Genomic DNA, 20,276 nt, shown 5'->3' with positions numbered 1-20,276 from the left:
TTAAGGTAGAGAACTTGGTCTTGTCACCGGTCATATGCCTTGAGCATCCGCTGTCCAAATACCATTTGTCTGTTGTCGTTGTTATTCTAAGACAAAACTATAATAAGGGACACTATGTGTTAGTTTTTGGAACTCAAATTCTTTTGACTTTCATTGTTTTATTGTTGGTTCCACTATTTGTTTTCCATTCTCCTTGAACTTTAACCTATTTTTTCTTTAATGGGCAATTGAACATCACATGACCTTTAGTCTTGCACATATACCAAGTGGTGTGTTCATGTTTGTTATTTGATGAAGTGCTAGCATAAAACTTAGCTTCCTTAACAAAATATCCCATGTATAGTTTTTTATTCCTTTTATTTGTTTTACCGTTGTAGCCTATTCCTTCTTTGTTTCCATGAAGCCTTTGCTGTCCAATCATTTTTTCAAAGTTTTCTTTGCCTTTAGTAAAATTATAGACAATCTTTTCTTTATCCTCAACTATCTTTTTGAGTTCATTTATTTCTAAATCTTTCTTATTAAAATCATTTTTATGAGTTTTATCTAATTCTTGTTTTATTTCTTCTTCCAATTTCTTAATATAAGTATTTCCTTCTTCTGGAATACCTTTCAATGATTCTAGTTACTTTGCTAGTTCTTGATTCTGATCTTTCAAAGTTATATTTCTTTTAGACACTTTTATAAATCTTTTATGTAGTAAAAATAATTCAGTTTGTAATTCCTTATAAGAAGGCAAACTATCACATGACTCATCACAAGACATATTTTGAGATTCTGTTGAAGAGTAATAAGAATTTACCTCTTCATCATTTACCATGAAGCATATATTTGCCATATCTTGTTCACTTGATTCGGTTTTAGTTTCGTTGGAGCTTGAGTCGTCCCAAGTGGCTTTCATTGCTTCCTTCTTTTTCTTCTTGTCTTTCTTGAACAATGGACACTTCGGTTTAATATGCCCTGGCTTTTTGCAATGATAACAGATTGGTAGTTCATTCTTACCTTTATTTTCTATCTTACTTGTATCTCCTTTTTCAGTTTTCTTTTTATTAAACTTTCTGGGAAACCTTTTATTTCTTCTATAGAATTTTCCTAATCTCTTAGTAATGAATGCCAATTCATCTTGATCTAAGTCACTTGTTTTGCTTTCTTCTTCACTAGTGCTATGGCTAGATACTTTTAGAGCTATGGATCTTTTATACTTTGGTTCAGGATTCCTTTCTTTCAATGCTATTTCATATGTAAGAAGTGACCCTATAAGTTCATATAAAGAAGTAGTCTTGAGGTTTCTACCTTCCGTGATAGCTGTGGCCTTTGGTTCCCAAATAAAGGATAGGCCTCTTAGAATTTTTCTGATCATTTCATATGTAGTATAGGTTTTCCCTAAGGCACTTAAATCGTTTATTATGTGGGTAAATCTGGTATACGTGCTTGATATCGTTTCATCAGAATTCATTTTGAATGCTTTGTATTCACTTGTTAGCATGTTTATCCTATTGTCTCTAACATCAACGGTCCCTTCATAAGTTACTTCTAGTTTATCCCAAATCTCCTTAGCTATTTTGCATACCATGACTCGATTAAATTAGCATCTAATACACAATATAACGCATTTATAGCACTTGCATTTATTTGAAGCATTTTATAATCTAAGTCGGTCATGTCTTTCTTTTCTTTTGGAATATGTTTTCCATCAACAAACTTAGTGGGAATAAGATTTCCATCCATAACGACTTCCCAAGCTTTCCAATCCATGTGTTGAAGATATATTTCCATTCTCTTTTTCCAAAAAGTATAATTGTGTCCACAAAAGATTGGTGGACGGGTTGAGGATTGTCCTTCACCAAAGGGTGCTACTCCAACGTTTGCCATTAGATCTTTTTATAGTTTCTTGTTAGGAATTTCTATAACTAGGCTCTAATGCCAATTGAAATAAGGAATAGCTTCCCAAGAAGGGGGGGGAGGGGTGAATTGGATTCTTGTATAGTTTTAATGATTTTTAAGCTTTTGATTTTAATACCCAGAAAACAAAATATATAAATGATAATCATACTTTAAAAATATTGAAATTTAAATTCACAAATGAAATCAAAGTAATTCAATCACTCAACCAATAATATTAGAGCTTTTGTTGATTTCCCTGTAAGCTTTTAGTATGCACTTTACTTGATCAAGATTTTCGTAAATTAACCAATGTACTCCCTTTTTGGTTTCCGCAAACAGTTAATCAAAACGTACTTTCTAAATATCAAGTACCTTTGTTTCTTTCTCACTTAAAAACCTGCAACTTGCACTTTTAAATCATACAACAATAGCAAGCAAAGAATATAAAGTAAAGCAAAGAGAAAGACACAAGATTTTTACGAGGTTCGGCTTCAATACAGCCTATGTCCTCACCCTTGGAAAAACACCAAAGGGTTCCACTATATCAAATCCCTTACTGGGTGGAACAACACCTATTTACAACCACTACTTCTGTTAGGCTAGAGCCCGCCTCTCCAAAACGACAATCCCTCGTTTGGTCCAACGATTCAATAGCTCTGAATCGTCTAAGAATGAAGATAACAAGATTTTGTGTACAAAAGAAATACTCTCACAGTAGAGTAGATTAGTACAATAATTAGCACAATGATACTTCAAGGTAATTCAAATATAAAAGAATTTGAAACTCAATACTTAGTATGAATCACCAAGTAATTTTCAAAAGATAAGAGATTCTGACTTTTGAAAACTTTGCCTCAAAGTATAAATCATTAGTAAATCAGAAATTTGAACACAAGAGAGTTTTAGATCCTTTAAGAATTTTGAATGCTTGAAGATTGCTTGATCTAAAAACCTTAAAGATTGCTTGATCTATAAACCTTAAAGATTGCTTGATCTATAAACCTTGAAGGTTGTTTGATCTAAAAACTTTTGAAAATTTCTGGATCTGAAAACCCTTGAAGATTGCTTAATTTCAAAAACCTTTGAATATTACTTAATTGTACATTGAACCTTTGAAAATTTGAGTTATTTATAGATGTTTAGAAGTCATTCATTACTCCCAAAGATTCCTAAAAATTGTTTCTAATTATTTTAAATTAATAATATCCAAAGACGTGGTTTAAAAAATCTTCTCGTTGAGAGATTTAATGCCAACGTTCGAGTGGCAGTCGCCTATCACAGAACAAACTCCCAACACAGAATGCTGGTAGTCGCCTGCCAGAACCAAGGCAGTCACCTGACTTGTTCACGCAGGCGCCTGACAGGTTTAGGCAGTCGCTTGTCTAGCTACTGACTTTTTGAAAAACCTCTTTCTTAATGTGGCAGTCGCCTGGCCCTTTAATATTTGAAAATTTTCTTTTTCAAAAACTTTTCTTTTCATTGTTTATAAAAATATTCTTTAGAGTATATATATATAAATATATTCTTGAATTTCCAAAAGCTTCAAACCAATTTATACTTGAAAATAACTTTGAAGTACTTACATTTAGAACATCCTTAAAAATATAACTCTTTGATTTTTAATCTTGTTCTTCCATCATCTTTGTTGTTCCAATCTTTTCTTTGAACTTTTCACTAGTATAACTTTATTCCTCATGCTCTTTGTAATCCATAAACTTTACTTTGTGTTATTCAAGAATTCTTTTGTAATCCATAAGCTTCCTTATGCACTTGAGCTTTGTCACTTTCCTGAAAAACTTTTACTTGAAACATATTAAACACATCATTGATTTGTTATCATCAGAATAAGATTTGTAAGCCTTATTAGGCCAACAATTTGGTTAGTTAGCCGGCCAACTGGTTAAGTCCAGTCTTCGGACCGTGTAACCTGATCATGGGGGTTAAACATGACAGACACAGGGCAAAGGGAGTCTTTTATACATAAATATATATTTATTTGATCAGGGCCATTTATTAGGCATAAGTTATGATTTGAAGGAAAGTAAGTTTAATTTTATACAATTGATTTACAATTATTCAAATTCAGTTTGAACTGTTATTATTATTAAATTATTTTTACACGAAAACTCATTTTAGTCATACACTGATAATAATCTAATCCATACTTACCGAGAAGTGTCTCACCCCAATTATTTTCATACATTTTAGATACCCTGAGGAGCTTAACCGAAATTAGAATAGCATAGCGGAAGCGTGGGTAGGATAGAAGAGTTGTTTAGAATAGATCTTAGATTAGTTGTATTTTTTTAATGTTTTAGAATTTTACGGATGATAATATTTGATATTGGAGATATTGTTGTAATAAAAGGTTTTTAGTACTCTGGTAAATATATTTGAGATCTTTCGCTGTGCAAATATTCGGGTCGTCACACCTAGTACCAACATGATTAAAATATGAGAATTGAGAAACATTTGTTGATGAATGAATTCCTTAACTTAAAGACTAGCTAAAAAGTTAATAGTAAATAAACATTAAGGGGGATATGTTTTAAGCCCTTAATATAAGCTACTAATGATGACAACCCAACCTATGCGATTGGAAATCCCATTAATTAGGTTCAATGGGTAAAAAACAAGTCATTAAATAGTTTGGTGATCACTATTATTTGTTTTAATCATCTCTATGGTGTTTTAAATGGTGCACCTGTAACGATTGTAAGGTTGAGTTTACCTTTTAATAAATTCATATTCTTTGTTAGGTGACATGTTTAATTACATTTACACACTTATGGAAGTGAGGTTGCTTCCTATGAAACTTTACTGGACTAAAACTTTCTAGAGTACTCATAAATATCTAGGTATGATGCATGACCTATTCATACCAACCCGTAGGAGTTTTGTATTTAGAAATGTTATGTGAATGATATGTATATAGTGTTATGTTAAAAGAATTTGGTTCAAAAATTTTAAGTGCAATTCAAACCAAAAGGTATTGTCATCCAATGCATTACATCTCATAGTTACTAAATGCTAATTTTTTTTATCTTTCTTTGATTTTTTTTTTAAATTTGAACCATGTGGGAGATTGTTGGTATTATTGTATTAATGTTGAATGTTTCAAATTTAAAAAATATCTATTTAATAAATATTATATAACAGTCATTAATTTTATTTTAATTAAGTATAAGTTAAATTTAATACATTAGTTTTAATGTTTTTAGAATATTAACTACTATTTTAACGGTTTCTTATTTATGATGTTGAAAGTTATACTTAATTTTACCTATATAAATTGTGATCCAACTTCATTTCAAAATACAATTTTTTTGTTCAAAATTACTTTATCTTCTACTCTTTCTTAAGATTTATATTCTATTGGTTCTGTTGGGTAACTAAATGACACTACATCTCCTATAACTTTGGTATTTGTGAGCGCACACAAAACTGAGCCAGCTGAGTAATACAGGAGATTATGTGCACAGTGGCTATATGCACTAAGAAATATTCTTTATAGGTACGAAATCAGCTTTACGGATAGTGGTCATTTCACACATCAACTTTTGATAAGTATTTGTATTTTTATTTAATATTAATTTTATTAGTACGTATTTTTTCTTCTATTATATTTCTAACACACAAAAACAAAATGAATCAATTAAGAAGGAGCTATCAATTCACTCATTAAGTGGATAGAAAAAGTAAAGGTATGATAGATTAAACTGTCAATTAATTATTGATAGATTGTGGGTCAAGAAAGAAGATCCATTCAATATATTTAGCTTGATAAGAGAGTTGAAGTAATTTTATAATCAGCAATTAAGTGGCGGACGAGATATGAGATCAGTAGCATAATTGACTTAAGTGGCATAATAGTAATGATTTAGAGAAAAAACTTTAAGCCTTAAGAAGTAATGAAGACGACCAACATCCTCCGTAGCTTTTAAGGATTCCTTAAAACAAAAATACCTTTAATGTTATCAATATACAGAAGAAAGACACTATAATTGCACAAGGAAGGAGAAACCCCAAGAGCTTCATCGTATTAAGAGATATATTTTGGTGAATAGATACTGTAGCATAGCGGTGAAATATGTGGCCTGACTAATTTTCGGAGTAAAACGAAAAACAACGAAAGAATAAATCTCACAATGCTAATCATTAGTCAGCAGACTGACCGCCGAGGCGCCAAGCCAACAGCGAGGGAGTATCCTTTCCAAAGCCAAAGCGATCACAAACCTGAAACCACAGACGTCACACTCACTCCATGGCAAGACACCGGGAATCGTTATTGCCTCTTCAAGTTCTGCTGTGCGTTGAGTTGCTCGCCCTCGCATCCTTCTCCCTGGCCTCCGGCGACGGCGATCTCGTCCCGGAGAGAAGAGAAGTCTACGACAATGGACGAATCTTCGATATCAGTCACAGGATCACCCCGGACCTGTCCTATTGGCTCTACGAAGATGGGCTCGGTCAGTTCCTCTGGCTGCAGAAGAGTATGAAGAACGGCTCTCTCGCGAACATCTCCGAGATGAAGCTCCCCACCCACATCGGCACCCACGTCGACGCGCCGGGTCACTTCTACGACGACTACTTTGACGCCGGATTCGATATCGACACTCTCGACCTTGGAGTGCTTAACGGTAAGGACTGTAGTTGTCTGATATTTTGAACTTTCGGCGTTCGAATAAATTCCTAGCCGTGTTTTGGAAGAGGTTCACTGCGTGTAGCTAGAGTTTGTTTTTCGTTGGATATGTACAGTTTTAGTTGACGAAATCAGGTAACCATTAACTATAAGCAAGTTGAAACCATGGAGGGAACACATTAACACTCCCCCTCAAGCTGGAACATATATATCATATGCTAGCTTCTAGCTGGAACATATACATGACATGCTTCTAGCTTGTTACAAATGAATTTCACAGAGCACCTCCCTAGGCTTTAGTGAACAAATTAGCAAGCTGAAAGTCAGACTTCACATGAGTGGTCGTAATGAGCTTCTCTACAAGTTTCTCTCAAAAAAAGTGGCAATCAACTTCAATATGCTTTGTTGCTCATGGAAGACAAGGTTGGAGGTAAGATGAATAGCAGCTCGATTATCACATGTCAACTTCATAGGCTAAGAATGTGAAAAATCTAGTTCTTTCAACATGTTCTTCAGCCAAACAAGTTCACATGTAGTGTGCGCCATAGCCTTATACTCTGACTCTCGACACTCGACTTGGCAACCATAGTTTGTTTCTTACTTTTCCAAGACACCAAATTACTACTGACAAAGATACAATACCTAGTTGTGGATCTTCAATCAGAAGGTAATCTAGCCCAATCTGCATCTCTATATCCCTAAATATGAGTGTGACCCGATCCTGATATAAGAGACCTTTCCATAATGCACCTTTGAGATATCTTAAAATGTGAATTACTGCATCCCAGTGACTTGTTTTTGGTGAATCAGGAAACTGACTTACAACACTCGTTGCGAAGGATATATGTGGTCGGGTAATTGTGAGATAGTTCAAATTTCTAACAAGTCTCCGATATCGACCTAGGTTAGGTAACAAATCAGCCATATCTGGCATTAACTTACTATTGGGATCTATAGGTGTATCAACAGATTTGGATCCCAACAGCCCCATCTCATCTAAAAGATCAAGAACATACTTCCTCTATGATAAGATAGTTGTTGTACAAGATCTCGATACTTCTATACCCAAGAAGTACTTCAATAGCCCCAAGTCTTTGGCCTGAAACTTACTCTAAAGAAAAAGCTTTAGGTCCTAGATGCCACGATCATCATCACCAGTGATCACAATGTCATCCACATATACAATAAGCAAAATACTGCTTGATGGAGTATGACGATAAAATACAAAGTGATCTGTTGCACACCGATGAAGGCCAAATTTAAGTACTACAACACTAAAATGGCCAAACCATGCTTTTGGAGATTGTTTTAATCCATACAATGACTTCTTGAGCCCACATAATAAGCCTGACTCCCCCTGAGCAACAAACCCAAGGGGTTGGTCCATATATACCTCCTCGTGAAGATCACCATGTAGGAAAGTACTCTTCACATGCTGAGGCCAATGACAAGTGGTGGCTAAAGAAAGGAACAAACGTATTGAGGCAAGTTTAGCAACCGGGGAGAACGTGTCTGAATAATCCAAACCATACACCTAAGTATACCCTTTAGCAACAAGGGGGACCTTCAGACGAGCCATAGAGCCATCAGGATTGACTTCACATTGTACACGTAGCAACAACCAACCACATACTTATCAATAGGAAGAGGTACCAAATCCCAAGTATCATTATCATGTAGTGCACGCATCTCTTCAATCATTGTCATCCTCCACCCAGAATGGGATAGGGCTTCAGAAATAGATCTTGGAAGAGCAACAAAAGATAGAGTACTAAAAAAACAGTAATAAGAGGGTAACAAGAAATCATGAAAAACAAAATTAGAGATCGGATGTTGGGTACAAGTGCGTTTACCTTTTTGAACAGCTATCGGAGGATCAACATCACGAGAAATAAGATCATCTGACAAGGGAACTAGAGGTACAGTAGTAGAAGCTGGAGGAGGCACTCCCCTTTGAGTCGTCGTGTGTATTCCTGCAAATTGGGATGATTTAAGCAATGAGAAGGACTCTAACTAGATGAAGATGTAGAAGGATTGGACACAAATACTAGGTTTGAATTTGGAATGCAAGGCAGAGGAAGGTACTCATCAAGGTCAACAAAACTCAAGGAATCAAATTAGTATGGTGTAAACTCGAAAAAGGTGACATCAGCAGAGACAAAGAATCGATGTAAAGTAGGACTATAACATCGATATACCTTTTGAGTATAAGAATAGCCCAAAAAATTACATTTGATGGCACGAGGATCCAACTTCCATTCCTGGAGATAATTAATGGACAAAGGACACACAACAAAATATTCCAGAAGGAAAGGAGAACAAATAAGCCTTAGGAAAGATAACTGAATATGGGATTTTACCACCAAGGACAAAGGATGACATTTTATTGATGAGCGAGCAAGTTATGAGCACAACATCACTCCAAAAGACTTTGGGGACATTCATTTGATACAATAGGGCATGAGTGACTTCAAGAATATGTCTATTTTTCTGCTTTGGAACTCCATTTTGTTGTGGAGTGTTGGCACAAGAGGACTGATGGATCATACCAGAGTTAGTCATATAAGTACTGAATTAGGCACTGAAGTACTCCTTAGCAATATCACTGTGAAGTATCCTGACTGGCATGTCAAATTGACTCTTTATTTGGGAACAGAAAGCACAAAAGATATCAAAAAACTTGGAAAGATCTTTCATTAAATATAACCAAGTCATCCTAGAGTAGTAATCAAAAAATGTAACAAAAACTGAAACTGCAATTTTGATGTCACACGATTGGGTCCCCAAGTATCATAATGGACAAGCATGGAAGGCCTAACTACCCGTTTGTTGACCATGGGGAGCAAAGAGAACACGGTGATGCTTGCCCAATTAATAGGACCCACACTCAAGATGGACACAAAACTCAATGTAGGAATTAGCTGTTTCAACTTGTCCGAGGACGGATGACCAAAGCAACAATGGATTTGAAGTGGTGTAGCTGTGACTGTGCAGGCAATGGGTGGAGATGGTGACTCAAAGTAGTAAAGTCCACAAGTCTCACATCCTATGCCAATTGTCTTTCCCGTCTTCAGATTCTAAATAACCACAATATCAGGAAGCAATGTGATAGAACAATTTAGTGACTTTGTAAGCTTACTAACTGACATAAGATTGAAAAGAGATTTAGGAATGTATAAAGCAGAAAAAAGAGAGAAAAAAGGAGTAGGATTTACTGCTCCTATCCCTTTAATAGCAGTAGTAGACCCATCAGCAAGGGTAACTTGAGGGAGATTTTTAGGATATTGGAGATCAGAAAAGAAAATGATTGGACCTGTTATATGGTCAATGCTAGCAGAATCAATAATCCAAGGGCTAGTAGGAAGGTACCAGATGACATGCAGACTGTAAGACTACCTTTCTAGGCAAAAGAAGCAATGTGATAAGATGCTTGTTGAGACAATTGATATTGTAGAAATATTGAATACTCCTCCTCTGATATAGTCATAGTACGCGGTTCACTCAAACAAGTGACTAACAAAGGAATCATACTTTTGGGATTTGCAAACATCATGCCAACATTCGCAAACTCAAACCAATGATCATTAGATTAATTGTTGGAACAATTGGAACAACCACGAACAAGGTGACCCGCCATGAACAAGCCGCCGATAAATCAGTACGAGGCTGCCATAGCACCGAGAAACTCACACGCAGCCCCAAGAAAGCAACACTCAGCACTGGAACAATTGGAGAGGTAAACCACCGAAACTACCATGAACAAAATACCAACAACCTCAGATGCAGCCCCAAGAAAGCAACATTGCCACAGCCTCACACAAAAAAAAACATCTTATGAGCATTGCCACTGATCCAAGAAGGTCACCAATGACCTTTACTAACACTGAACAACTAACGAATTACTGTGAGTGCCTTGTCACAAGACTCACAACAAATATTGGATATTGGAGCAAAAACACATGCCTAACAGCTTGATATTTTGGTATATGGAAGGAAGTATAATGAATCAAAAAACACAGAAAATCCCACTGTTTTCAGACTCAATAAACTCATTAACAATTGATAAACAGCTTCATGAAGCATCAAACAACCATTCCTTAGGTGCCGCATTACTACGGACGAGGTGAACAATTCACTGACGGATAAAGCACTGCCACAGCCTCACAACTGTACATATGAATGCTGCCACTGCTTCAAGAAACTCACAAAGAAGCCTTCACAAGTCTTGAATAGACATTAATAGAATGCTCCGAGTGCATAGTCGGAAAACTTTGAATTTTTGAGCAAAAAACTGACTTAACAGCTTGATAATATCATCTAGAGAAGGAATCAGAGCATGGCAGAGAAAGAAAAAAAAAAAAAAAAAAGGTGGCCGAAAATTCACTTATGTGCCGGCGCATAGGGTTGGCCCAGCTGGCGTTTGGCCAGCGCAGGGCGGCATGTGGGGGCTCCTCCTGCGATGGGGTTTTGTGGGGTGAGTCGTCGAGGGGGTTTGTTTATGGATTTATGGTTGGTTTTGTGAAATAATATGGGATGGAGGTAAATCTAGGGAGGACAGCCGCGGGAATGGTGTTTTCCAGTGACGATTGAGGAGAGTAGTGTTTAGTTTGGATCACGCTCTGATACCATGTTGAGTAATTGGGTAAAATGGAAGATCTAAACTCAATGATAGGTCTCTTCCTGTATTTATAATATATGTAAGTACAATGGGAATGACCGTAATACCCTTACTAACTCACACTTATTACTAACAAAATAATAATAATAATAATAATAACCATTAACAGTGACCAAGTATGAGCAGCTGCATCAAATCCCCAAACTAGTCATCCTCCATGATCCATTCTATAAAACTATGAAAAATGGAGATGTTCAAATCTCCTTCTTGAACGATCATGAGTCTCCATCAAGCTTGTCTTCTCAACATGTCTTTCCTACCATAATGTTTCAACCTCATCATGAACCATTGGCATCGACATCTCCTAAAGAGCAAAAGGTGGTGATCAAACCATCCACCAACACCATCGACCTAGCTGATCCAACATCTCTAGGATCCCAGGTTCCAATCATGTACTTAAGGAAGATGGCCTTCTAGTCTACAAGCCCATAACCAAAAATGGCCATAAGTGGTTCGATGTTGACCGTACGTGCGATGAATGCCTTAATGATCCCATCTATGAGTCTGATGAAGAAGAAGTCAGAGGAAGACATCAAAATAAGAACAACTCCTAGCAGAAACTCAAATAGAAATATGAAGATGGAGATCTAACCGTTGGCTTGTTAGGCGAACCATCAGGCAAATTTGGCTGCTATGTCGAATACGGAGGAAAAAAGGAACAACATGATAATCTTAGATTAACATGCTATGACCTTCAAACTGTGATGGTGATTTTCCACCATTAGAGTACGAAGATGGGAGTTCTCAAACAAAGCATTCCTGGAATATTATAGATCCAATTGTTGTCAACCCAAATGGATCCACTAAGCAAGTGTCTCAAGCGGAGGCAACTTTTAACTGGCAGTCAGAACATGCCCTTGCCCATAATAGAATGCTACAAAAAATTGTTGATAACCAAAGGGAGCTGGCCAACAAAGTTGAGGATAAGTTTGACATCACATCAATCCTTATTGATAAATGCTAGAATCACATCCATATGTGCATGAGGAGCTTATGTAAATGATCAAGCATATGTTGACATTCTCTCCTGTTTTCAAAAAGAAAGAAGCATAAATGCAACATCTCAAGGCTTAACTGAATTCTCTCAAGAAAAGCCAACAACAGCAACATAGACATGCAAGGATTGACCCTTTATTCCCGCCATCCACTTTGTCTTTCAGCTCTCCTCAACCAATGTACCAGCTTATATTGATGCAAGCATCCTTCCGAGGAAGTGACCCTTCCTCCATCTCAAAAGAGGCAGCACTCTCAAAGGTCAACCCAAACCTAAAAAAAATTGAATCAACAGCAGCCTCCACTGCTCAGAAGAAGGATAAGCAAAAGATTGGAGATTTGAGCATCCTTGATCGTGAACCACATATTGGAGTTTTAGAGAAAGAAAATTATATCTCCAATATTCTTACTGAATTGGTTTATCCCTTGCAGCACGATACTGAGGAAGCACAAAAAGAAGAAACTTCTAAATCATCACTTCTTATCATATCGGATGATGATCATCTGAAGGAGAGATGCAGTCTCCCAAAGCTACGATGATGACCCAACCATTTACCCATAGATTGGAGTACGACAATCCCACGGATGATGAGGAAATAGATGACGACAACAATCTTTCTGAAAACGTGTCATCTGCCATTTCTATGCAAAGCCCAAGCAATGCTAATGGAAATGGACCAACCATTTGATTAGAAGGTATTCCTCCAAACCAATGGAGGAATAAGATCCTTGAGCTCCATGCTTGGTGTACTACAGAGCTGATGTACTACAGAGCTAATGAAAGAAAGGATCTCACTTAAGGAAGTCATAGGAAGGGTTGTTTCCAAGTTCGTCAAAAGACTCAAAATTTGGTGGATAAATCTTGGAGATTATAGGCAGTTGTGGATTTTGCAAGTTCCAAATCTTGATGTAATTGGTGCAATCTCAAGAAGTTGGGGGGGGGGGTTTGAATTGGATATTTAAAATTTTTAGGTCAAGTCTATTCAATTTATATCCACAACCATTATAAATCAAGTTAGGGGCTTTTCTAAACTATTTCCAATTCAACAAATACAAGGACGTTCAGATAAGCTAAACAGATAAAACAGTTCTAGTATTTTTGAAACAATCACAAATATTTATCTAAATACTAGTGCAATGAATCCAGAAGATAAAAATAAGCAAGCAAGCACAAGTATGTAAAGAAGATAAAGGAATAGTCACACGATATGTTATCAAGGTTCGCCAACTGTGCCTACGTCCCCGCCTCTAGCTAACCAGCCCGAGAATTCCACTAATGCTCACTTACGGGTGGAGCGTCACCGGTTACAACCTCCTCTCCTTACTGGGCGAGGAATAACCCAACTCACATTCACAGGGTTGAGCCCAAACTATACAACCTCTCCTTCACAGGGCGGAGAATACCCTCCTCAGACCATGCCTAGAATACAACAGTTAATAAAAAATTTGTACAATAGAGATGCTTTTTACACAAGCAGATATGTACAACAATTCAACCAATTCACTCTAGTATGATAAGGATTAATGCTCAGTAGAGTTTATGTGAGATATCTCTCAAAGATATAATTATGAAAAATGAGAGAGATAATGATCTTTGACTTAAAACAAATTTATATTAAGAACTCTTCAAAGATCTAAAGCTCAAAATAATATCTCCAAAAATATTTTAAAAATAAAGTGTAGGAGATGTTGGATAATAGCTCTCAAAAGATTTTTAGCAATAAGCACAGATTGAGCTCTTGAGTCTTGCAATGAAAGTGCACAAAGACTCACAAGCTAAGAGGAGATTTTCCCAATAATATTTATCAATAAGAAATAACATAGGAAAAATCTCAAAGCAAACTCTCAAGAATGATTTTCAAAAACAAATGGATATGTGAGAGAATATGCTTTAGAATGATATATGAATAACCCCACAACAATCAAAGACTCTTCAAGTTGCAAATAGTTTGCAAATGAAGAGTATGAAAATGATGCTCTCTTCTCAGAATGATTTTAGTAAGAAAGAATGAAAGAGAGAGTATGATATGCTTTGTATGTGAAAGATGTAAGTAATAATAGTACAAGAAATTTTTGAGAGAATTTTTGCTAATCTATTATCTAATTATGCTTACAAAAGGGCTATTTATGGACATCCTAAGATTTTTGACTGTTGGGGACATGGAGGGAATTTTAGAAATTGTTTAATTAAAAATTTAACCCGGATTAGCTCAATAAAAATTCGAGAACCCGAGAGGTTCGGTCGATTGGTGCTAGTGCTGGTCGGTTGACCCGTTGAAATTTAAAGTAGACCCAAGAGGGTCAGTTGACTGAGCACAAGGTTGATCGACTGGCCTCTTTGTAATTTTCAAAATAATTCAAGGCTCGGTCAGTTGAGGATAGAGCCGGTCAGCTGAGCCAAAGGCGAAAACCTAACTTACGTACGTTCGGTCGGTCGGGGTACCTTTAGGTCATTAAGACCGGTCGACCGAGTACGCTAAAGAGGTCGTGTGTAACGGTCGGGTGACCGAGGAAGATATGTTCATTTTTGGTCGGTCAGCCGAGGCCCTTTAAAAAAATGCCAGATAATAAAGTCAATCGGCCGAGGCATTTTGAACATGCATGGGTCGGTCGACCAGAGCGGTTTAAAATTAAAGATTTTGCCCTGCTTTGTCCTTAAACTTTTTCAACCCTGTGTGAATAAGTTATGGCATTTTTATTTGAAGGGTTTTGGATCCTATGGTCTTTGAGCATTAAATCCTATCATGCATGCATTGCATTATTACAGACCATATAATTATTACAGATCCAAAAATTTAATGCAATTACAATTGACAAATTTGGTCTTCATTCCTCTTGCTCTTTAAATGGCATCATGTGATGAGAGCTTTGAGTTCCTTATGGCTTCTATTGTGTCCTTATCATCCGCGCGTGCTAAGAGTTAATCTTATTCAAATGCTCAGTGCACGGGTAAGATACAAAGTGATTTGTCATTATCAAAACGGGATCGGACTCAGAGTCAACACATATCAACTGTATTAAGGAATTTTGTGGTGCATGGGAGGATCATGTTACTTAAGCCAAAGAAGAGTACATGAAGATTGAATGCTGCTCACTTAAAAGAAAAGATGTGGAGAAGCATTATAATCTTATCTTTGAAAGATACTGCACTCTCTGTGGCCCAGATGACATCAACCTCAAGCAAGCATACCTTAATGGCCTACCTGATCCACTAGAAGAAGAAGTTCCCTAAAATCATCAAATGAGTGGAAAAAGATTTGAAAACACTTCTCTTGGTAAACTTTACCAAAGTGCTCTTATGAATCTAGATGCGCTTTGCAGAAAGTATGACATGTACAGAAGAGTCCAGAATGTGGCCATGAAGATAACCATAGAATGTAAAAGGAAGGATCTTCTCATCAAATGCAAGGGAGACAAAAAGTGCTCCTGCTCAACAAGAGAAAGAGAAGACATTCGTCTTCCCAGAAAGTCCAGAAGATCCAAATACAAAGACAAATGTTGGAAATATCTTAGAAAAAAGAAGCATAGAGAAGATCCAAAGGATCATCGATGTTACATCTGCAACCAAAGGGGGCATTATGCAAAGAAGTGGCCACAGAGAAGAAAGAGATCGAGTTGATTCAAATGCTACGCAAAGTTTCAGACTAGGATTCAGATGATTACATCGTATCTATTTTCTCTATGGACAATTAGCAAAATGAAGAATTCATACTTGCCTTCCAGCAAAGTGATCAAATGGATCTATCAGACCCTTCAAACGAAGAAGGTGAAGATCTTGAGTGCTATCAGGCCAACCCAGATTTGAAATGTTTCCATATCCAGCCCATCAACAATGAATGTTATCTAGTGGCATCAATAGAGGAAGAGGTTCATAATCTCTGTTCTATTCAAAAATCATTATCAGCATAGTTCAAGAAGGAAGATTATGTGTCACCCTCTGCTCCAATCTAGGTACTAGTTGATAAGTACTCAAAGCTAATTAAAGTTGTTGCATTTTTTGACACTGGAGTAGCATGCAGCTTCCTTAAGCCAAGCATTCTCCCAGAAGACAGATGGAAGCCTTGTAATTAAGGTTTCAAAGTGGCAAATGGCGAGCATTTTCAAGTCAAGCTTGAAATTTGTCGATTTACATTAAACTTCATCCTGAATGCTTAATCAAGTCAACACTCTTTGGGTCAAGCCTTCCTAACAAAGATCTCCTCCTTGGGTTTGACATCATCCAACACTTAAGCAAGGTCCAGTGGACGAAGCAAGGATTAAAGTTCAGATCATATCTTTTGCAATGGACTAAGACCCCTAATCTCTTCCATATCACTCAACCCTTAGAAGAAATTAAGGGCCAATTAATCCAGGCAAACTATGCGGACAGCCATAGTGAATTTTTAATGAAATGTTCAAAGCCACTGTGGAAGAATCTTGAATTCTTTGTCAGCCTTCCTTTCAAAAAGAATGAAGATATCAACCCTACAAAGGCAAACCATAAGGGAATGAATTCGGAGCACTATTCACGAGCCCAAAATGAATTGGTTCAACTACAAGAAGAAGGAATTATTGAGCCCACTAGGTATCAATGGGCCTGCGAAGCTTTCTATGTCAACAGAAGGGTTGAACAAACACGAGGTAAACTCAGACTCGTCATCAATTATCAGCCTCTCGACCATTTTCTTTCAGATGAAAAATTTCCATTATCAAATTGGGCCAACTTGCTTTCTCAATTATCAGAAGCTCAAATCTTCTCAAAATTTGACTTAAAAGCAGGCTTTTGGAAATTGGGTATCCATTCAAATGATAGGCCTAAGACGGCTTTCTGCATTCCCAATTTCCACTATCAATCAATTGTCATGCCATTTGGGCTTAAGGTGGCCCCATCTATTTTCCAAAAAGTAATGATTAAGATCTTCCAACCCATTATCTATCATGCCCTTAGCTACATTGATGATATTCTGCTGCTTTCAAAGGACATAGCATCCCATGCTAAGCTCCTAAATCAATTCATGGAGATTGTTGCATGTTATATAATCATGTTATCAGAAAAGAAGATGATAATTGGTGTTGAAGCAATTGATTCCCTTGGGATGAAGATAAGCCAAGTAAAGTACGAATTACCGCCACACATTGCAACACAGCTTAGCACTTTTCTAGACACTCGGATGACAACAATATCACTTAAGGAAGTCATAAAGCTCAACTTAATCATTGATTTTAGGAAAATGGATGACATCCATTTCCTACCATGATGTCATCCATTGATATTTCGATGTTAATGTAGTTCTTAGCTGGTTTATGAAATTGTGGGGTTTTAAAGTAAGTCTTCTTAGTACAGTTCAGATTTTAGAATGACATAACCATTGAGAGCACAAAAATATCTTTATAATCTTAATAAGACATTTGCTCTTATGGACTTATAATTTAAGTGCCTTTTGGAGTCAACCCTCCATAGCCTTCTCTCCAGTTTTCAGGCTTTTCATCCTTCTCTATATATGACTTCTTGTCTATTATTTGTTCTAAATTACTTTGATACTTTGTGTGTAGTGGTGGTTCCCCAATTTTTGATTTATTTCCTTTATAGCAAGATTTTATTGCTTATTATGCTTTTATACATTTATTTGTGAGAGACATAATATTTCATTTTAACAGGTCCTGCATTGTTGGTTGATGTTCCAAGGGACAAGAAGATAACTGGTATAATATTAATTTCTTTTAAACTTTATTATTCTATTTTTAGTATACTATTTTTTTTTAAAAAAATTGCATGTCCTTGTGTGGCAATTCTAGCTAGGCTCTTAGCAAAGAAGAGAAAACAGTGGTCAACATCATTGCAATATGACAACCTTGCATCATGTTTTAGAATGTTTCATGCACTTTCAATTTCAGTGCTAATGTTATGCATTTTTGGAGTTTGATACACTGTTAGGATGGTCCTGATGCAATTCTCAGTTTCTCACTCAGTGTGAATTATGAAATGATCTAGCTTCTCTAACATTTATTGCTTGTAATACCCCTTTGAGTTTGTAACCACCAAAACAAAACAACTGTCTTGTAATAAATTTATAGGACGCTCTCCACATTCACAATGTCCAAGTGTCAGCATCTCACTATCTCCATAAATATGACCATGTAACTCCATACTTTATAAGACTTCAGAACTGGGTCCCTTTCTTCGCAGTTTTATGTCTCCATAAATATGGTCATGTAATCCCCAATGACCTAGGAAAGTACTAAATGCCTCACCTTGAGCTGGCCTTGAATGTTTCTCCAATTCTTGAATAAGCACAAGTTCCTTAGAAATTCCTTCTTTCCATTGGGAGAGGGCAAATTAAACAATGTTCTCCCTACTACTGAAGCAAGGACCTCAATTTTTCCCCTTTTCTTTGGGGGTATGAGGGTGTGTGTGTGTCCAATAGCCCTAATTATGCTTCTGTATAAGCAGTACCACATTGTTTTCATAGAAGAGGCAATTAATCTGAGTAGTTTCTTTGATTTGTAGCTCCATTGGTTGCTTGTTTGTACTTCTTCCATCTCTAGAAAATTGCTCACTTGCTCTTTTTTCCCCCCAACTTCCGTCAAATATTCATATAGCGGTTGATACAATGCAATTGCTTATTTTTCCCTAAATTTATTTCTTAGAATAAATGTAAAATTTCAAGTTTAAGTGCCCTAAAGAGTAATAATAAATCAAAATGTAAAACTGATGCTAGATTTAGGAAGCCACTTCCGATTAAATGAATTGTTTAGTAACTTCTTGGCATTTGCTATCATTATTTTCCTGTTAGCATTTTCATAGATTTACTGTTCATATGAAATGCTATTGCTTTGTCATATTGACTCTGCTATGGGCCTTGCATTACTAATCTAGGTTGGTCTAACAAAAGTGGGAATTTTTTTTGTTGTTTATAGAGTACCTAGGGAAGTTCTATGGTGTTTTCTAAAAGAAAAAAAAAAAGGGAGTATTGAGTTGGTATACTGATGTCATTAAGGATATGTACGATAGGGTGTAGATAATTTTCAGTCACAAAAGTTGTGCACTAATGATCTTCTTTGAGTGCTTATCTTTTTGCACTATTGATGGATGAACTTACTATGAGTGTCCAAAAATGAGGTTCCATGGTGTATGTTGTTGCAAATGATATTGTCTCGATTGATGAAACTAGAGATGGACTATAATCTAAGTTAGAATTATGAGAAAAGCTTTAGAATCTATAGATTTTAGGATAAATTGAAATAAGACATAATATATGAAATGTAATTTCAGTATGTGTAGGAGGAATAATAGAGAAAAGATTAAACTTGATGGTCAAGAAATTAATAGCACAGTAGATTTTGATACCTTGGATATATTATGCAAGTCGAAAGAGAAATCAAAGAAGATGTGGCATTGAGTTAGAGTAGGTTGGTTAAAATGGAGAAGTGCTTCAGGCGTATTGTCTAATCGTGGAATGCCTTAAAATTTTTATAAGAAGACTGTAAGACCATCTATGCTATATGGATCAGTATGTTGGACAATTAAAAGACAACATATCCAAATAATAAAGGTTGTTGAAATGAGAATTGTTAAGGTGGATGAATGGTATAACATTTAAAGATAAAATACTAAAAGAACATATTTGCGGTAAGTTAGACATAGCCCCTATAGGAGATTAGATAAGGGAGGGTTGCACAATGTAGGTCAAGTAGTGCGCCAATGGAGTGGAGTGAGCTAGTTACTATTAGTGATAGTGGAAGGGTAGAGGTAGACCTAAAATTACTTGAAATGAGATAGTTTATAAGGATTTAAACACCCTCAAATTGTCATAGGAAATCGCCCATGGCTGTAAATTGTTGGAAAAGGATCCATGTAGCTGACTCCAACTAGTGGGACTTGAGGCTTGGTTTGTTGTGCTTTTGCATTGTGCTAGGAAAATGATTATGTTTTTTTGGCATGCATGCATTTTGGTAGTATCCTGCTATAATGGCACGCCAATTGACACACCTTATTTTAAAGAAGAACAGCTTGTACTGGGTTAAGGCCCCTCTTGTGTCTTGCTGTTTGGAGTTTCTTACAAACATTGATCTACTTACGTATGGCAACTAGCATTATTATTAGTT

The 20,276-nt window shown here is 36.3% G+C and overlaps 1 protein-coding gene across 2 annotated transcripts in view; it reads left to right on the top strand.

The window, feature by feature from the left end:
* The first annotated feature begins 5,893 nt into the window (after positions 1-5,893).
* The window catches only part of LOC131155087 (cyclase-like protein 2), a 33,597-nt gene continuing 19,214 nt past the window's right edge, over positions 5,894-20,276 (top strand). Inside the window, exons 1-2 of one of the 2 annotated variants that reach the window (XM_058108007.1) lie at positions 5,894-6,518; positions 17,829-17,873. In XM_058108007.1, the coding sequence (XP_057963990.1) occupies positions 6,146-6,518; positions 17,829-17,873 (418 nt within the window). In that variant the 5' untranslated portion in view covers positions 5,894-6,145. The remainder of the gene's footprint in view (positions 6,519-17,828; positions 17,874-20,276) is intronic. The other variant, XM_058108008.1, reaches the window with a different exon arrangement.

This window comes from Malania oleifera, chromosome 5 (genome assembly GCF_029873635.1).
Source record: "Malania oleifera isolate guangnan ecotype guangnan chromosome 5, ASM2987363v1, whole genome shotgun sequence".
NCBI classification, from domain to species: Eukaryota; Viridiplantae; Streptophyta; class Magnoliopsida; order Santalales; family Ximeniaceae; genus Malania; species Malania oleifera.
Note: the sequence above shows the minus strand (reverse complement) of the source record. Positions and strands in the feature narration are given on the sequence as shown.